The sequence below is a fragment of the Eutrigla gurnardus genome (assembly GCF_963514095.1).
Source record: "Eutrigla gurnardus genome assembly, chromosome: 15".
NCBI classification, from domain to species: Eukaryota; Metazoa; Chordata; class Actinopteri; order Perciformes; family Triglidae; genus Eutrigla; species Eutrigla gurnardus.
Genome location: NC_139938.1, coordinates 7,829,014 through 7,849,400, shown reverse-complemented (window position 1 = coordinate 7,849,400; position 20,387 = coordinate 7,829,014). Strand labels below are relative to the sequence as shown.

At 42.6% G+C, this 20,387-nt stretch overlaps 1 protein-coding gene across 2 annotated transcripts in view; it reads right to left on the bottom strand.

The window, feature by feature from the left end:
- Positions 1-17,508, bottom strand: part of med13a (mediator complex subunit 13a) — a 72,637-nt gene extending 55,129 nt beyond the window's left edge. Inside the window, exons 1-3 of one of the 2 annotated variants that reach the window (XM_084029134.1) lie at positions 17,149-17,508; positions 16,932-17,034; positions 9,047-9,281 (exon numbers count right to left, since the gene is read on the bottom strand). In XM_084029134.1, coding sequence (XP_083885260.1) covers positions 9,047-9,281; positions 16,932-16,997 — 301 coding nt within the window. In that variant the 5' untranslated portion in view covers positions 16,998-17,034; positions 17,149-17,508. Of the gene's footprint in view, positions 1-9,046; positions 9,282-16,931 lie in introns of both variants that reach the window. The other variant, XM_084029133.1, reaches the window with a different exon arrangement.
- Positions 17,509-20,387: the final 2,879 nt, after the last annotated feature.

Genomic DNA, 20,387 nt, shown 5'->3' with positions numbered 1-20,387 from the left:
AAAACGTTCTAATTTCAAAAAGGAAAACATGTCAGATCCACAGCACTACTAGCCTTTAAAACATTACATCCAACAAAGGAAAAAAACATGAGCCTAGCTGCCAAGTAAAGAGGGCTGTGCGCCCGATGATTTTGAGAGCAACAAACAAATGTATCAGGTGCGGACACACACATCTTGTGGGATAAGATCAGGAACACAGAAAAAAAACAGGGCAGAGGCAGGAAAAAGGAAGGAAAACAGCAATTTCCCATAAAAAAATTAATAGCTACCGCAGAATCAAAACAAATCAACAACTGTAAAAAGCCATTTAACTTGCTAGCTAACGTGCATGTGATGCTTTGAGTGAATTGGCAGCTGCTCTGGCCATCCTGAGAGCCATGGCAGGCAAGAGGGCAAAGAGTCAACAAGAAAAGAAAGCAGGAGCACTGAGGGCAGATTATGAGAAAGGATGGGGGGGGGGGACAAAATAGGATTGAGGCCAAACTGCTGGCTGAAGAGAGAGATCAGTGTGACTGATAATGTTTGAAAGAGAGGAAGATGACGAGAGCAGTGGGGTTCAAATCTATGGAAACAGTCAAACCTTCTGTCCTACTTCAGTACTCTGGATGATTGCTCTTCAGAAAAAAAGTGGCAGAAATCTCCCTACACCTACTTTTACATCCCCTGCCATGGAGATCCCATCTGCCAATCATCTGCCATCGGATTTTCTTGAAACGATGCCAAGGTTTTGATATGTGTGGACATGGCCTAAAACAGGCGTCTGGTTTACATCAAGTGTTCTTCACGTTCATCATGCAACGCCTGCTGCAACATTTCCCTTCAGATAGACACAGAGCCAAAAAAGTTGCAGTTCAAGTCAATGTCAATCATTGGAAGGTGCGACTGTTCCGGGACAGGCAGGACTTCCCATTGGTCCTTGAGTGAAACCCATTAGACTATTAGGGGACAAAGGAAACATGACTGACTCAACATTACGCCACAAAAAACAACATCTAAAAAATGGCTGAATGGAACACCACATGCAGTCCCAAAAGATAAAAGTATCACAGTTTACTACCACTGGTATGACTGTGTGTGAATGAATGAAAAGCGCCATACAAATCCAATCCATTATTATTACTATTAATCAGCAGATATAGTCAGTTAAATGGAGTGAGTCATGATTTGAACGGTTGTGCACCACAAGAGTATCACTAAGAACTATTGAACAAAAAACAAAACCTCTGTTTAACCATATTAGAGACAGCTATATGGCTTGATTAATTGGTTAATCGTTTGTCTATAACATCTCAGCATATTGACAACACAGAGTGAAATAATTGCAGATACATTTTCAATCTATCTATCTATCGTTTCAGCTCTAGTGAAAAAGCACATGAACGTTTGGCAAGAAGAATGGCCGTTTAAATCCTCAGAATTTACAGTTGAGGATGTGGTAAAAATAAACACAGTAAACAAGCTGTTGTAGATAAAAAACGAATTCATCTGGTAATCAACCCAAAATTCAAATCTGGTGGTGGGTGCACATGTGACGGGAGGGGACGGGGGGACGGGGGGCATGGTGTGTGCGGTGGTCAGAGCACAGGGCGTAAGATGAGTGGCCTCATTTAGACAAAGATTTATGAGCTCAGCTGATGGCTAGGACACTTTCAGGTCTGTGCCTCCTGTGCAGCAGGCTCAGATGAGCTGACCTTTATAAGAGCTCTTGAGCGGTTGCACAGCAGCTCTATTAAGAATACTCACATCTACCTCTAGCAGGGAATCGCTCCGACACAAAAACGCATTTCCTACAACACCGGGAACGATGCTGTATCAAAGAACTCTGCTTATCCCCCCCAAAAAAAAACAAAAAACAAAAAAACCCACACCTAATATCACAGAATGCCACATGGGACAAGAAAGTTATTGAATTTAGCAAAAGCCGAGGAAAAAAAAAACTTGAGCCCCACTCCCAGTTGTGTATAAGCAATTAGAGCAGCAGTCGGTCATTAAACAGCAAGATTAATGCCTTGTGATCGACTGTGCTCAGGGGGATTCTACCAAGCCTGGACAGAAGGTTTTCTCCACTCCTCCACTTCCTCCTTATCTGCAAGGAAAAAGAGAGGGGAGAGAGAGAGAGAGAGAGAGAGAGAGAGAGAGAGAGAGAGAGAGAGAGAGAGAGAACCAGAACCAGTGGTGCTCTGTAAAAGCTCCATTACTAATTAATGAATATTTCTTGAGCAGAGAGGGGGAAAAAGAGATGGATAGAGAGGGGGGAGAGGGAGACTACACCCATGGGCCAGAGCTGCATGCATGGTCAAGTCCCTGCACTGTGCCAGTCAATGGAGATCTATCAGAGAGAGTGCGCGAGGGAGATGGAGCAGGAGGAAAAGAGGAAAGCAGAGGGTGGTTCACAGGCAGGAGATTAGCCCTGGAAAATTGATCCCCAATCACAAAAGCCATCGGCCTCCTCTACGTTTTTCTCCTTAGAGCTGGTCCGGGTTTATCTATTCATCATTTGTGTTGAACACTCAAGTGAGAGCGTACCACAAATCTTGATGCAGGGTTAACCACGTGGATCACTGACGAATTATCCTTGATATACATCTATGGCCTCTCTGTGACCACAGCCTTACAAACAAACTTTCACTAAAACTACTGATCAAATACTACTAAACAAAAAGATAATTCCATTTGCTGGGAATTAAAGAGAAAATATAGCTTTTACGGTATTAAGAGGATGTTTAAGAAAGCTGTTTCATCTCCCAATTATGCAGTTTCTTAATTATTTTTAGCCTCAGCCAGGACTTCACATCCAATCCACTTTAAAGCTTTTGGACCCTTTTGGGGCAGTTTGACCCTCCTGGGCTGCCCAAGTCAATAACATTATGACATTCCTAAGATTGAGTGGCATTGCCCCTTCCTGAATCCTTGCCTGGGGCACCCACTGGACTGCAGTGTATGCCATGGGCCTCACATCATTATGGGACTGAATCTGTATCTCATTCATTTTTGTGTGTGTCATTGCTCCTGTCACTATCGAAGAGAGCAAATACGCCATTACAATCTTTAACATAGGATTGCAAGTGCAGTGAGTCAGACAACCAGATAACTGATGGCTTGACATTTCCCTGTAAGAATATGAGGCCCAGTTTCAGAAAAATATGACCCTACATTTTTATATTGTCAGGATTTGACAGGTCATAAAGTTTAACGCTTAAAATCCACAGGCAAGTTTATCAATGCAGACAAGTGGGAAGAAGTAGATACTCTAATGGGCTTATGGAAACAAAAGTAACCGCAGCACCAATCAAATAATATGATTTTCTAAATTAAATAGTGTTTTAAAAACACAGCTGTTTAACAAAAATGACAAAAGAATGACAGGAGTCTACCATGTGCAACACATCAGCACGCCACAACCACGTAATCCGCCTGCTGAGTACTTTTAAAAGGGTTGTGCAGTAACTTAAACCGATCACACGTCAGGAAGAGATGTCTACATATCTAAATGCATTTGATGTTCTGGAAATAACACAAACTTGGCAGCAGTTTTACCTGCAATAGTTTATTTTTTTGATTCAGAAACTCCTTATTTTGGAAAAGAACATGCAGGAAGAGTATATGATTATGTGGAGAGCAGGAAACAGATCTTTATTATGTCCAAAAATGTTCTGATTAACAAGTTGCGATTCACAGTGCATGTACATTTTACAACCATTAGCCTCCACTTCCAAACGATGCAAACAAGATGCTAGAGTAACGCGTCGGTAACAGTCTCGCCCGACACACGCTCTATATCAATGTGAGAGAAAACAGCTGAGAGAGTGTGTCCTGCTGGGTAGAGAGTCGTCTTCACTGTTTGACAAATATGAGCAAAATAATTGATGACAAAACAGATTAAGAACTGCATTGAGTGCACAGACAGGGGACATCCTCGTTAGACAGGCTGCTTCAGAAAACAGTGGCAGCCGTCTCTAAGACGCATTGCAAACACACTAAAACACGCAATGTCAAAGTAATAGAGCTATGAGTAAAATGTATGGTATGCCTCAGCCTTGCACGTTTCATTTAGAGTTTAAAACATCATATCATATCATATATATATATATATATATATATATATATATATATATATATATATATATATTTATATATTTATATATATATATATATATATATATATATATATATATATATATTTATATATATATATATATATATATATTTATTTATTTTTACATTGGCCAATTATGCAAACTCATGTCAGATGTTTGTTGTCATGTTTTAAAAATAAAATGATGAAACAGTACTTCCTGCGGAAAATGATCAAGTGTGATTATAGTGAAGATAATTAAAAGTTCAGTTCATTCAGTAGACTCACATGATTTGAGTCAAGTGATTCACATGTTTTTGCAATTTTACTTATTTATAGCATAGCTTGGCAACCCAAGAAAGACATGGACACTTGTTTATTTCCATTGAATAAAGGCCTTTGCACACTGACTCCGAAAATCTTGTCCATCAACAGCATTTTCGGAAAAGGTTTGATTTTATGTGTTTTCTGCATCCGGGCCTCAGCATGGTTACCTCTTGTACGTACATCACCACGTCGTAATACGACACACCCATGGCTTTACGTAGTTTCCAACAAGTCTCAGAGTCATCACAATGGAGAACACCACAGACAGCATGACAGCAACTTTACAGACAAGTGGCGTCTGCACATATTTAAATCAACGATCACTTCTCTTTCTACACAGCCAGCTTTTCACTGGCCATTTGAAAAGGTTTAAACGCTTCTGATGTCTAACAGGGTCTGACAACACATCATACAAACTACTTTTCATGCATGACTCTCAGCGTACCGACATGCCAATAACTTGGTTTTAACCATGCCGTTTTTTTCACTAGTAAAACAAACTGACCATCAACTGGAGTTGTTTTCCCCGTTTCAGGGTTTAAGTCTGTTTTACATAAAATCCTCAGCAGATCAATTCTTTCACCTTGGTGGCTCATCATACAATCATATACAACAAAAGTCAAAAGGCACTGAAATAATGACCAGACATAATTTCAACAGAAACTTTGGGTATTTGAACACTGTGGAAATTTGTTGTCAACAAACATCTGTATTCTGCAGTCGACGCCTCAAACTGAGGATCCCTCAAAGATATGAGGCCAGTTCAATAATTTTGAAGTTGTGAGCCATTCACAGAAGACAGGAATAAGAAATAAACGGACTTGTAAAAACAGTGAAACCCTCAGCCAACTGGGCCCTCACAGACTACTGAAATATGCCCTTTGGAACCGGATTTTCTGCCCTGAGGTGCAAAGCAGGGCTTTTTTTTAATTTAATTATTACTCAAATAGGCATAGGAGAGTGCTAAAACAAAAGATATCCGATGAAGTTGGCAAAGCTAGAAAAATTCCAAGAATTACTGCATACCAGCAAAGACAAACCATTTTGGAAAACAAGCTCACAGAGTGCTGTTAAATTAAGCCTTTCTTCCCTTTATGAGTGGATGGATCCCAAACTATGTGATATCAACTGGTGGAGATGGACAATTTAAACGCAGTCTTCTTCCAACCCCCAGTATTTCTGTCTGCCATTCTCTAGAGATCCAACCCAACACCCGGTAATGAATAGACATGGGAGCTCCAGGGACGGCGGTGGAGATTGCTTGCTGACAACCGATGCTGCACAGCAGATCACCATCTCTCCATTTCAACTTCACATTAGCAACTAATAATCCCAGCCTTGCTGCACAAAGAGCAACAAACGCATGGATAGATGTTTCACATATTAATAAGCAAGCCAAACTAAAACTACATGTATTTATCAAAACAGACATTTTCTAAATTCTTCTACATCTGTGTTCTTTGTGTTTTTTCTCTTCGTCTTCAACAGAAAAGTAAGGAACAACTGCAGCGTGAAGGCCACAACTCTGGAGTCACATGCAGCTGAGGGAACAGTGAACTAGGAAAGACCCAAGAGGGAACCGTGGTACCAGACTGCCAGCAGCTGAAGCTCCAGTGGGACTGCAATGGGGAAAAACGCTATGGAGGGTGGGAAAAGGGACCAGGACTAGTAAGAAATGGACCACAGAGCAATTACCCTCACAGACAGACATCCATTCCTAATATCTATGCAAAAAAAAAAAAAAGATCAGTGCGTCTCTAAGGGGAGGAAAGGCAGCCGTTTATCTTTCGCTTTGAACACCCCTGGTCAGGAGATTCCACCAGCTTTTGAGGGGAGATGACGATGAAGAGAGCCTAGGATTTGCATAAGAATGCATGCCTATACTCAACCAGTGGGAGGGGGGCGGGGGGAGCCGTTTAATTCAGCGCTCACTTGTTGGGAATAATTTCTGTGCATGGCCAGGGGAAGATTAGAATTGGTTTTCTCGTTGTGTTAGTACGAGCAAGGCGGGTTGCCCGATAGTGTAGAGAAGGTGCTTGGTGGTTACCCTTACCCTTCCTTCAATGGTGATTAAGCGTCAGACATTAAAAGATCCCTCAAGTTTTCCGCCCTTCACTTCTCTCATCTCTCAAACTCACTCCTTCTCCCCTCATCTCCCTGGAGAGAAGGGATTACTGGCACGCTGGTATACAGAAATGGCACTTGCTCAAAATTAAAAGACTTTCACAGGCCGCTAATCTAATGAGGGTGGAGGGGGGGAGGGAGGGAGTAAGCGCCATTTCAGCTTGCCGGAATGAAAGGAAAAAGAGCGGATTTTCATGTTTACCCCCAACATTGCACTAAGACTAAAAAGAGACTGAAAACCAAAAAGAATAGAAAGCTTTTTATTCCCAAGACAGGCTATGACAAGGGCAAAAAACACATCGGACTGGTGGAACATACAGCGTGCAGTGGTTCAAAGGCGGCGACAGTTGTGACATTTGAGATGAGCGCACAGGTTGGGCTGGTCCCGACATGGTCTGCCTTGCCCTGCCCTGCTAAGGCAAAGATTTGCATAGCTGTTCATAACAGTCACACTTGAAGGCAGGGCAAATAGCTAATTGTCGGTGCGGATGAGACGTAATATTGAATTATATTTTCAGACATCAATAGTTAAGTTGTTCATGTGAGAAGTGAAAGAAATTGGTGTGTAGCGAAATTAAAGGAGATTCCTTTCTCACCACACAGCTGGCCAACCATGGCGTGAAGTGGCTGTGGATGTCGGATTGGCGGTTTGGGAAAGTTACAGAAATTGCCAGACAAGGGGTTCATTAGCTGTTCAACCATCTGACAAGCAGTTCTGATAAGAGTTTACGTGCACCTTGGCGATCTCTAGGAGAAGAGGACAGTAGCATCCACTCTCCAGTGGTGCAAACAGGTGCACATATACAGGTAAAGCCATCCAGACAGCAGGCTGCTCTGCTTCATTTCACCCACAGCAGCGACAGCAGGGGAGAGGCTCAAGAAGCAGGAGGAAGCCGCCTTCCATTAGAGAGAAGGGAGCTGCAGCTTCCAAAACAGGAAAACATGGATCGCACCGCCCATCTGGGAACCACTCACACCAAGACACTGTTGAATCAGCGTACAAATCACTCGAGAAACTTGAGGAACGGGGGAGTGTGGAAAATCTCGTCAGGTAATCGGGACGCATGTCTACGTGACATCAACATCATTCTCAGGGAGGAGTGTGCTCTAGATGTGGCATCTTGACACATATTCAAAGAACACTACATCAGAAACAAGAGCCACCAAGGGTCCCAAAGAAATCATTGTTTTAAAATCCCTGGGAGGAAGATGGTCAATATTCAATTACATCACACAACAACAACATAGCAGTGACTCCAACAATTTCCAACTAGAGATTGTCCATACCACCCCCTCCTACTTGAAATGTAGCACACTCTATTAGAGGGCCTGAGCCAGATGCTTCAGGTAATTACCAGGACCCGTTAAGCCTGAATGAGCTGCCCATCGTAGCCTTCGGCTCCCATTTTGAGTCCACTTCAGGCACAATGTCCCATAATGAAGGAGAGTCACAGACGGGCTGTGCTTAGCTCAGACTCCAAAGTTCAATTTACATGGCAGAGAGCATGAATAAAGATGGCCTTTTCCATCTTCCACCGCTAAATGTTACCGTTACTGAAGAGGGAAAAGCAAAAAAGGTGGGGGGGTTGGATGCATTTGCCTCGTTTCTGCATGGCTGCTCCTGCATGCTGCGTTTCTCACTCACGTTATAAATCGGACTGAGCTCAGCTTCCTATACCTTCTTCTTCATCCCTTGTGGAATGGCGCCACGTGACTTTAGATTCCCTTGTTCTACTGCATCAAAATAAAATGCAAGGTGATGCTTCATCTGCTGTAGGTCAGCGGTGACTCCGATATGATAACCCTCACACAGATGAAATAATGAGACAGTGGGAGGGCCAGTGTCTCCGGGGAGAGGGAGTTGCCCTACAGGTGTCACTACCAGCCTGGCTGGCTTGCTTATAGATCAGAGGAGGGGGTGGGGATGAGGTTCTCACTTACAGGGTACCTCCCCTGTGTCTACCCGACAATCAAGCAGTGCAATCTGTAACGTTTTTCATTGTACAACCAATAAGACATGTTGACAGGGTGATCAATGTTCAAGTGCTTCTTTTACAAAAGCTGCAAGCCCTCAACACTTCCCGTTATTTTTTTTTTTACAGCCATCACTCTAAGATTTATAATCCTGAACGAATCCAACAAAAAGGTGCACTGGAGAAGGGGAGGTGATTTTCATATTCAGCGATCATTTTCTTTACCAAAGCAGCAGTCCTCTCTCGCTATCTTTAAACATCTCATTTGTCAAAAGAACTAGAAAAACAAACTTTGTTGACAACGTGGCTAAACTAGATGCAAACGACCTACTCCTTAACTATAAGAACCACCGCCATGTCAAGGAAGGCTCTCCCTGTTCCCTTGAACTCAACCACTGACTCCTGATAAAAGCCCTGGGTTTTGTTCAGTACCTGACCCTGACCTCCACCGAGCTAGGAGGCAGCATAAAGCAGATCTACATGCACATGTTAATAAAACACTTCTCCAAATCACATTCGCTAAGTGTGTATGTCAAGAGGCCCCCACCTGCAAGTTCATGGTGGATGAGATTGGCGAAGTTGGGGTCGTCCCCCCACCAAAAGAGCCAAAGCTCCCTCCGCCCCTGCCGCTGACTGCGCCGCCATACGCTTAGCACGTCGGCCTTCAGGCAGCGGCTGAAGCTGCATAGGATGGGGTCCTCCTCCGTCACTGGGAAGAGGATGGGTGCAGAGGTGGGCCCCTGCCACACAAACCTCTTCCATTTGATCCCTGTTAAGTCAGCCTGCAAGACAAGGGAGGGGGGGGGAGAGGAAGGGAGAGAGAGATTGTCAGTGTGCTGCTTCAGGATCCACTCAGCACCTCAGAGTAAACATGTGCTGAGCACACTGTAAGGAGGAGGTATTAATCCTCTTTATGGGGCAGTTCACCAACCAACTACTTCTGACAACAAGACACTCAGGCTGTCAAAACTGGGGGGGATATAAACCCAGAGAAAGGAAAAGATTGAAAGATACACAGTAAATGACAATAAAACACAGCACCATTGTGTGTTGATACAAAAGAGAAATTTCACGTAAAAATTGGGACGTTTGTTTCTGCAAAGAACTGTGTACTTGGGCCTCAGGTGCTTTCAATATCACCACAAACCGCATGTTCAAAACACAAATAGGAACAAACTAATGCTGGTAAATGTGGTTTCACCACCTTAATCCTCATTATTGGTGAGTGCTGGTGGGGTGCTCTGCCTTTCTATAAACGCTGTCTGGCTTTTATGGAGAGAACAAAAACACACAGGAAAAAGCCTCATAGGCAGTAAATCACCGACGGGGTTATTAAGTGTTAAAGCAGGAACATTACGCTCCACTGCTAGCTAGCACTGCTGCTAATCATCCAAGCGCCAACAGACAACCCATGTCTACCTTAACACACGCACACAGACACCCACACACACCCACACCCTTAGGCGTACATCCCCATTTCCGCTGGCAATCTTGGTCCTCGATCTATCCTTGTAGACATTTCATGTAATCTGCGTGAACACCGACCGTTCATTTTCATGCCATTTAGTCCTATTCTGTTCAGGCTGAGTTGGCAAGCTGTCCCTCTGTATGTTCAGCCAATTAATCCATTACAATTCAGGGGGATATCTTAAATCAAGTGCAGAAGCGCTGAGCCTGAACAAGTGATTACCAGTGGTTGTGGCGATGTGGTGGTCTTTGGCCGGGCTACAGATAAGCTGGGAGATTTGAGGTGTACGGTATGATGGGGTTGGGGACTTTCAAAACAGCATTGTGTGGCATCAGCTGGAGCAGTGCTGGATCACAACAAGTTTGTAAGCAATACGACGTAGTGAGCACACACATTAATAAACCTGACGTTTAAATAGTTGTGACTGTATTTATGACTCCTGCAAATGTCCAAGTAATACACAGCAGCAGCATACAGGCAAGCTTGTTATGCATCATCAGTAAACAGAGAGCACGCGTTTAATTTGCTCAAGGGAAAAAGTGACTGGCAAGCACACAAAAGCCCAAGGTGTCATCATGACTTTGAGGGAAAATTCCCCACCTTTTATATGGATGTCCAATCAGTGTTGACGGTAAACGTAGTCCACTGAAGCAATAAATCCCTGTGTATATTGACCGAGAAAGCTGAGTTTGCAGCAGCAAAATCTGTTGGTCTTCCTGCATCCATTGTCGTCATTTGACATGACAGTTACATACTTGGGTGCAAAGGAAGAACTACAGGCTGCTATTTCAGCTTGAACTGCTAGTCTCCCCCTCTGGGATATTCAGTCGTATTTATTTGAGCCAGAGTATACAGCCGAAAGAAACGCAGCTGAGAGAGGCCGAGGCTGCCGCTGCATTAGCCGTGCAAGAGGACATGACTGGCAGAGAGCCTCCCGGCGTCAGAAACTCACAAGCAATATATCCAGCAGGAGAACTCCGCTTTTTTGATCAATAAAGTACGTACAGAAGAATGTATTGCTTCACTACATCTACCATCAACACTGTTTTAACATCTACATAAAACAGGGGTGGCGCTTATCTCTGATGAACAATCTTCAGGAAATCAAAATGCTGAAGACGCTCCAAGGTGAAAAACGGCAGAGCTAGGTCTGTGTGCAATGACAGAGCTGCAGCAGTTGGGCTGCTCCTTCCTGCTGGGGTGCGAGCAGCACTACGTTACACCTGCATCTTCTAGGAAACATCTGTTCACACAATGCAAAGGGAGGGTGGAGACAACGGTTAACTGTGAAACCAGATCGGAAGCAGTACAGTCTAGCGAAGTGAGCACCCTCATCATCTTACTGACCACGAGTCGTCTCCAATGGTAAGGTGAGTCGCAAGTCATGTTAAACAACCCTCCACATAGATAAAGAGGGTTACAAGCTCAAGCATTTCCTGTATCCGCTTTCCATGTAAACATAACGTTTACAAGAACAAAAGAATATTAGGGCCATGCAAACTGCCCTCTATCCAATCTACAACCAAATTAAATTTGAGTACAGCAATTAAACAGTCACAATCTGCTCGGAAACAATTAGACCGTTAATTGATTAGTCAATCAAATGAGAATTAACCGACGACAACTTGGATTATCAATTAATTGTAGGCAATTCAAGATGTAACAATAGAAGAAAACGATCATTACACAAGTTCTCAGCTGACAAACGGGTTTAATTGGTGTCAAGAGGTAATCTTCTAATTCAAGCAAACGAGAAGCTCCCAAGGAAGTGAAGGTTAAACAGTTTAATAAACAGTCAGCCGGGTACCAGGTGACTTAAAATGACACAGAAAACACCGACATGCATCTTGTTATTGACTACAGTTGTGGATACACAACTGTACATGCTGGGCTACTTGAACTAACTGACCCCATCTTGTGGGCTCAGAAACTGAGCTGGTTGGAGATTCAGCTGTAGTAGCAGCAGTCAGATCAAAAACACTGATTAATGCTGCTGCTGCTGCTGCCGCTGTTAATGTGTGAATGAAATACAACAGTCTACAAGAGCAGAAGGCTAGACTATTCATCTTACGTTACAGTTCTATTCATCACCTTTTTTGCGGTGCTTTCTGCCATCATCAGGACGTTTGCATCTATGCTGCAGTTTCTCTGCCAGGCAGGAAATTGAATGCACTATGAATCTTTTCTTTAGAGTGTAAGGGCGCACTCACGCTACACCGTCCGTACCGCGCCCAGGCACGATTGAGCCTAGAGTCTGGATGGTTTGGCCAGTGTGAGCGCTCCGTTCCGTACTTAGGAACGATGCGCTTCCTCGGCCCCGGCACGCTTGGAAGAGGTGGATTTGAGTACGGTACGGTTCATGCACGAGCACATGCACGGGTACACAATGCCGTCATGACGTAGGCTTTAATAGATAGGCCGTCCCACTCATTATCACTCAGTGTTCTACTCGGCTCTCCCCTGCTATGGAGACGATTGATGACTGAAAATACTGTTGATGAGTGTGTAGGACACAGAGGGATTCTGGGTCGGGCTTGGGGCTTCAGACTCGTTGTGTGAGCGCTACCAGAGCAGAACCGGACAAGTACTTTTATAATAAAAAAGCCAATGTGTATCCGTCCAAAATACGCTGCACTTGCACTGTCAGCTCACGATCGCTCACGCTGGAGTAGTGTGAGTGCAAACTGGAGGGGGGCCCCGCTGTGGGGGAGGGCAATCTTGCCGAGGCACGGTAAGGATTGAATGGCCCTGGTGCGAGTGTGCCCTGAGGCAAAAAACAAACCTTCACTATGGCAACTGTGGTGTGCAGGAAAAAAGTATAACTAAATGTTATGCGTTGGTGTCAACAAGCAAATTTGACTTATTCATTATTATTATTACAATGAAAGTGCCAAAGCCACTTCTTTATAATCAGCACTCTGCATAACAGAACACTGCTGTTAGAGTTATATCAAAAATAAGTTTACAACAACAGTATTTTATTCAGGGGCTTCAATGCTGAAATTACAGCATTATCATAGATAAGAAAAAAATATGAATATATTATAGAGTCTATTTGACATTGAAGTGGCATCAGTGATTTTGACTTTCACATGTAAAACACTCAGCTTGATCAATACTTAGCGATTGCCAGAACAAAGTTTTTCATGATGTAGATTTCACTGAAGAATAGAAGGGGCTGCAAACGTTTTGTTACAGTGCACCCTCAATTTATGCAATACCTGATGTTGACCAGCTGCAGTGTGAAGACGAAAAAGTGCTCACTGACATTCAGAGCGGCCTTCTCTCTTCTGCACTGCTTGGATGCTGTAACGCAGAAAAGGCCAACCAGTTTTTACCTCGAGCTCTCAATTACCAGTGAGATGCTGAGCTTATCACTGTGTGGATGCGGTGAGAAACCGAAACTATGAAGTTTGACGACGTTGACAAGAATCATGAGAAAGTGATGATCTGAAGCAGCGCAAGAGCCGGATGACTTCATCTTAATGACACGTCTAAACCTGCTCAGCTGAATTGGGAGAATTCTACAGAAAATATACTAAGTCACTTTCAATGAAACGGGCATCTCTGTCTGTTTTGTTTACACTGGAAATAAGCCAAGTATTTGCACAGCTGATTCATAATGGATGCAAATAATGAAGAAGACTTTCTGTGGAATCTATGAATCCACAAACAGAATAAAAACAAATGTCCCTGTTGAAATACTTCCCGTTTATCCTTGTATTTGCACACTATTAGCTGCTCATGGAGATGATTTGCTGATTCAAGTTTGTGTTTGTTAGATGAATGCTGTAAAACCTTTAAGTATGATTTCAGGGCTCTCTGAAGAGATAGGCTACATTAATCTCCCTAGTTACACAAATGTGCAGTTTATGTAGCATTATTATTTAGGTATTTAACTTTTAAGTCATAAAACCTTATGGTGTAGAAAGTCACACTGCTTATAGTTTTTCCCCCCGGCTCCATTTTAAGATATTGCACAAAATGTGTGAGATTGTGAATTAAACCAAACAGTAGACAAGAGATAAAATATTAACTTCTGTCCTTACATATTCCTGAGCCTGAAGAGGCAGAACTGAACAGCCCGTGGACACATCAGTTCTCCACTCCTTGTCAACAATATCCAAAAGGCAGACATCTCTATCAAGGATAAATGTGCCTCCTGCAGTTGTTCTGTCTGTCCTTTCAAAATAAATTAGTGGCAGCCTGTGTGCAAAAACAGAGGGTGCCACAGATAACCAGGATTTGTGCATGTGTGCCTCAAACACTTCATGCGATACTATGAATCTACAAGTTTTCCCACCTGCCTGCATCTTAATAAATGCCCAAGTGTGTAAGCAATTGCTCATGGGCCATGAAAAGTTTACATCCTTCATATGTCAAAGCCAAAAAACACACTGCTGCATTTGGAGGCAATCTAAGGCCAAAGGCACTGGATACAGGAAGTAAGGTTTCTGAGTTCACACATAGTTTGGGAGGGGTTGACCCCTGATTTTGCCAGCTGCTCACCTTCCTTCTGGCCACTTAGGGTTCTGGGTCTCAGTAGGGAGCACTGTGTTCAAACAGCTGCCTTCATGCCTCTCACGATACGAGACAAGCAACAGGTGAAGCTCCTCAAATCATGTCGCAGATGCTCCTCTTCTACCTTCTCCGTTTCCCCGGTCATTGAGAAAACACAAAACTAAACAAGTGTGTGTGTGCATGTTCAGTTGAAGAGGATTAAAATCCAACTTCATACACAGCTCTTGTTAATTTAGTGTACAGTGTAATCACCAAACAGAAGATTTATGCCAAGTGCTTCTTTATAAATCATAGAACTCACAGCGCTGAAAAGCATGGAAGCTCAAAAGACAAATGTCATAAAAAGCAAGCGACATTGGTCCAAAACAATACGAGAGAGACCAATCTGAATTTACACACCAGGTTAATTCCAGTAAGCCCACTGTAAATGCAAAAAAAAAAGTATGCAACAAGTACTATCATAGTCCAGAGAGGACTATCCACTGAAAAATGAAGAGGGAAAAAAGTACCACAATGTATTCACATTCTTTCACCATAAAACCACAAAGTGGAGTCTGTTCAGTGAGTGAGTCATAACAGCAGTGGTGTTATGCTTAGTCTCAGTGTGCAGGAAAATGTCAGCCAGACAGGCACAGCACCACAACTACCAGCCACTACCTCGGCTGTCCACTGTAGCCAACGCTGCCTTCAAGTGCTGTCGTAAACATTGTAATTACGAGTTCAGCACACACAATCGACCCAACTAAGTAGTACTGAGAGAGTGGGGATTTTTCTGCAGTGAAATGTTACCTTTAGGGGGCGGACAGGTCGGAAGCTGTGTCAATTTGTTGCAAAAGCAGTGGAGTATTTCACTATGTTGTTATTATACTACAGTGCATGACAACATTACTACTGCTGCATTTCTACGCTAACTCCTCACTTAACATTGATAATTTTTTTGCATACACATTAACAAATCAATGTAGGATCGATGTACTCTGTGGTCTTTAACTTCTGGCACTGCACCACAAAGTGGTTCTGTGTCATTTAATCTATAATGAACCTCTACTTTTTCGAAGAGTTACATTTTTGCATTTGCCAAAACACATCTCCAACTTCCAGCAGTGGAAGCAGGGTGTTCAGAGGAGCTTATGGAGGTAGGCGTTACACTCTCCAGCTAACCTACAAGTCAAAGTGTGGTTAAGCCTGCTGACAAGCCTATTAACTGCAACAACAACACACATTCTGACCATGTTCTTGATTATCCAGCCAGAGGAGGAGCTCAACACACAAGCGACACCTTTCCACATGCTGTAGACGTGAGGATTGTGGACGACACCGTGGAAGCACACTGCACTGTTACCTCACAAGGGATTTAAAAAACACACACACAACCAAAACTATTTAGGGTAATGTCAACTGGCCATAACTGTCAACATGATAAGATGGGAAAAGATAGCGAAAGGGGGATACATTTAGATGCTTCAACCCAATAGTAGTAGAAAGCCTATTTTAGATATTACCTAAATATTTGTAATGCCCAGGAATGCATGCCAGGGATTATATAATCAACCCGGTGCCTGTGCCCTAGTTGGTGTGAATACTAGAAAATGAAATCCAGGGAGATTAAGCCACTGACAAACAAGATGATGAGATATTACACAAATAATTAAACGATTGCAAACAAATACCGTTACCACAAACTATTTGTTGCACGCCTTTTGCAAAACAAATAAAAAGGAAAGTAAAGCGCTTTCTGGGCAAAACATAAGGGGCGTGCTTGTATCGACAAGGTGTGCAAGTTGGGCACCGACACTCGTCCCTCCAGGAGTTGTCAGTGTTATGTTAAACGAGTATTTCATAGCAAGTGCTCAGTGGTTTCCCCCGTCCCGGCGACGGAACTTAACGCTGCCAGCTGAAGTGCGTGAGGTGTTTGCTTTGCGGGTCACCGCTTGATAAAAACATAGTGGAAATGTAATGAGAGCGAGATAGTGAGTTAATAATAAACAAGCTGTTGAGGCGAAAAGCGTGAAAAGTGCTCCAACAAGTAACTCGCTGGGAAACAAGAGTCGTGCTTTTGGCAGTAAAACATGCATTTCCTTGCTGAGAGCCGATATGTTGCTTGCGTGTGTCTATCCTGAGAAATGTAGTAAATTAAGCTTAACAAGCGAGTGTCGTTAACCTTGAATGTTTGGTTAACTAATAGAAAAAACATGGGAATGTGAAAGAAAGAAGATGCCAACTAAGGGTCCGTTTCTGGCAGGTGAAGTGACAAAGTGTTCAAACGAGGCGACACGGCGACATTAGCGAACTGTGGTACCTTGTTGCCCCGAAATGATGTCAGCCGACAGGGCCGTAAGCCTAGCTAAGCTCCTATCAACTGATGCCTGTGTGGCTAACGTTAGCTTAGCCCCCGTTCAGCTAGTTAAAAATGGCTGCTTTCCTTTAGTTTTAAATCTCTTACCAGACAGAATAGATTGGAATGGCAATCCTCCAAGCTGGCCCCGTTTGGTACATAACAAGAACTCATCCTTCTTCACTGCGAGGTCCAAGTCTCCATCGTTTCACTTCCCGGGAAATAGAGAACAATTGGCGAATTCGTCTTTTTCAAAGATGTGCAGGCTTAATCAACGAGAAATATTTTTTGTAACATTTGGCTGGAGGATAGTTAATTCAACAACCTTCCGATTGCAGTCCCCCCGCCGGAGCAAAAGAGCGGATAAAAGAGACTGTGTGGGCTTTATGTCGACATCTCAGAAGCACACAGTAAAAGCTGATTAAAGGAAGCGAAAAATGTTCATAAAACAAAAAGAAAAGGAGAGCAAAGAAGCAACTCTCCCCCTCCCCCTTAGCCCTAAAACGGTCTCTGCTTAAAAAATGTAAGACGTCCTGCCTTACTCCTCCATCGCAAAAATTGGTCTAAAAACGAAACACATCCTGTAAAAACCTCTCGAAATCTGGCATCGGCCTATTTTTTAACGATTATTTCGGTCATAATTTCTGCCTCGGTTCCTGTTGGTTTCCATTTGAATTCATGGAATCCTTTCTTTAATGGCGGCCACAGGGACAACTCTGCCTTCCACAGCCTATTGGCTCGTTCGTGGTCAAAGCTTTGTCAAGCCAACCGAACACGGACACACACACACGTCAGAGTCCGCAGCGTTTCCGGAAAAATAAAAGTCTAAACTTATTTTTTGTTTAGTATCATGGTAAATGCTGTGATTATTGCTTTGGGGAAACTTGTTGTGGGATATATTTAATTACCCAGTAATATTTTGCGTTTCTCTTAAGCGCTTTGTGTCGCAAAAAGATGCTGTAAAAATGCAACAAACGGCGCGCGTTTTATTTTGACAGTCCTGACCAGAGGAATGGTGTTATAGTGTGGCTAGCTTGACACTGTCGTGGTCATGAGGGCTGTAATAACACAAGACTGATGGGTATTGCCGCTAGGCCAGCGCAAGTGGCGCTACTGAGCAACAGATTCTGTTACCAATGATCAAACCATATAAACTTGCTCACTTACAGAGTGCACCACCTAGCGCATGTGATGTTGCACTCGCAATTGAAATGTGCAACCGAGATGCATTGATGCGCCCTTTCTTTTGTTTTATTTCAATCAACTCCAGTAATCTGACTTTAACTCCACAGGAGAGTGGCTTGCTCGATATAGAGGGAGCCGTAAAATATATTAGGCCTGCAGAAATAAAAACAAATATTATTTAAGAATAAAATGTGTTTATTGACACATTTATAGAAAAAGAATGCATCAGTGTGCTTAAAAGCTTTGCAATAAAAACGCAGTTAAAGGTAAATAAGATAACAGCGCAAGGTTTATAATAATACAAATACACAGAGAGCACAGCGTTGTTAAAGTAACAGGCAACAGTTTAATATGGGACAACCATAAGGGTCAGACATGTGAAGCAAATGTTAAACAGCTTTTCACTGACTTTGACATAAAATCACTTACTTTGTCATCATAGTCTTTTCCTTCAGGTTATAACTCATCCATGTTTTTACAAGTTTACTCAATAGATTATTTGTGTTTTTCCTGCCACTACCTTGGAGCTGCTGCTCTACAACCAGCATGTCACTCAAGGACACTTTGGCAGAATGGATGCTTGTCTTCAGGATATTATCTGCGTTTTATTTTTTTTTTGCAGATTTTAGCTGCAGCCAGCTTTTCCTTCCAAACAACGTCTAAGTGAAACCAGACAGTCATATATCTTTAAATGCAATTTTTGTTGTTTTGTTTAAATCTGGACCAGCCCAGTTATACGTATCATTTTTCCAAACTATTGCAAAAACATTACACAATTGAGCGCTTCACATCTGCTCTCATTCAACCAGCATCCACACTGGTGTTGGGCCAAACCAAAATGCCTTAATTTACGACTGCAAATTGTGATAGAAATAAAGCGAATAAAACCATTTTTAAAACACCAGCATTAAGCTTAAGGCTGAGTGGTTTTAGAGGGCCTCTGTGTCCAGCTGAATCTGCGTAACCACTGCCTGAAGGAGTTTTCCTCTGTAGGCTGTGCATGCAAATAATTGTTACAGTGGTACTGGAGCTGACATTTATAGCTCTGTTCAGTGGATACAATCCTTACACAAGGGATACAATATTATTACAGATTATTCTGTACATAGAACATGGTTTAACAAATTCTTACAATCTTATTTTTATATTTATTGGTTCAAATATTGATTTGTTCAATCAATTATTCAGACAAACCAGGCATTTTAATATTCCTGCACTTTTTTCCCCCAGGGCACACTCTCAGCCAAATATTACTTCCTCTAATTCCAATGTGAGTGCTGTGGGTTTAATGAGTTCTTAGCGAGTCCTTGTCCCATCATTGTTCAATGCCTCCTAATTATAAAATAATGTAAGCCGTCTTTAGTCAAGGTAGATTTTTTTTTTAGAATGAATGGCAACTGGTTGGCCCAGCGTAATTCATTCTGTTATCCTGTGATTCACTAATGCATAATTATTTGACTCTCCTTGAAGTGTAACTTTTATTTAGTAGTTTAGTAATACCAATGCTCTTGTCATGTAATCCCAGCCTTTTGAAATGTCTCCGTTCTCACAGACTTATTAAGTCACGGCTGCCTTGTAGTTTTTAAAAAGGTAAATGCTGTGTATGCTTGTGTTCCCATAAATCAGAGCCGTGCAATAATCAGTGACATTTCTTTTCTTCTGTGCCCAGAATTCGACTATAATATAAAATCATAAGTGACATTTCCAGTTTGCAACACTGAAATTGAGAGCTGGGAATACCAGGCCATAAAGAGGGTGATGTCAGCAGGTCCTGGGGGCAGAAAACAGCTGGCTGCTCCTAAAACGCTGATGGTCTAGTCATTTATGCTTGGCAGCCTGAAGAGTGATACTACTGTAGCAACATGTGATCAGTTTGATCCCATTATTTATTGAGAGGAATCTTGCGAAGGATGAAAACATTGTGGACACTTGAAGGCAACACTGTCTTCGACTATTTCTCCCATTGCCAACGTGTCCCTCACACGACTAAAACATCCCACATCAAAATGAAATGACGTGGCATTGATATGCTAATTATTTGAGCACATTCAATTAATTACCAATACAACACATAACAAGAGGCGTGTGCTTGTATTGTGCATTCTCCAAGGCCTTGCGACATGGGCTTCACGTCTTTCATCTCATCCCAATGGATGAAGCAGCTTCCTCAAACTTAAATCCCCCCATAGGAATGAATGATAATCTCACATTCGGTGCTTCCCACGCTTTATCACCACTCTCCTTGATACAAAAAAAAAAAAACGACTGTGGCGTGATATCATCTGTGGAAGATTGTTTAACAGAAAAAACATCTATAATAGCACAGCAGATGAGCACAGTTGTCATAGCAGGGTAACTAATGTGGATAGCAGATTGCTA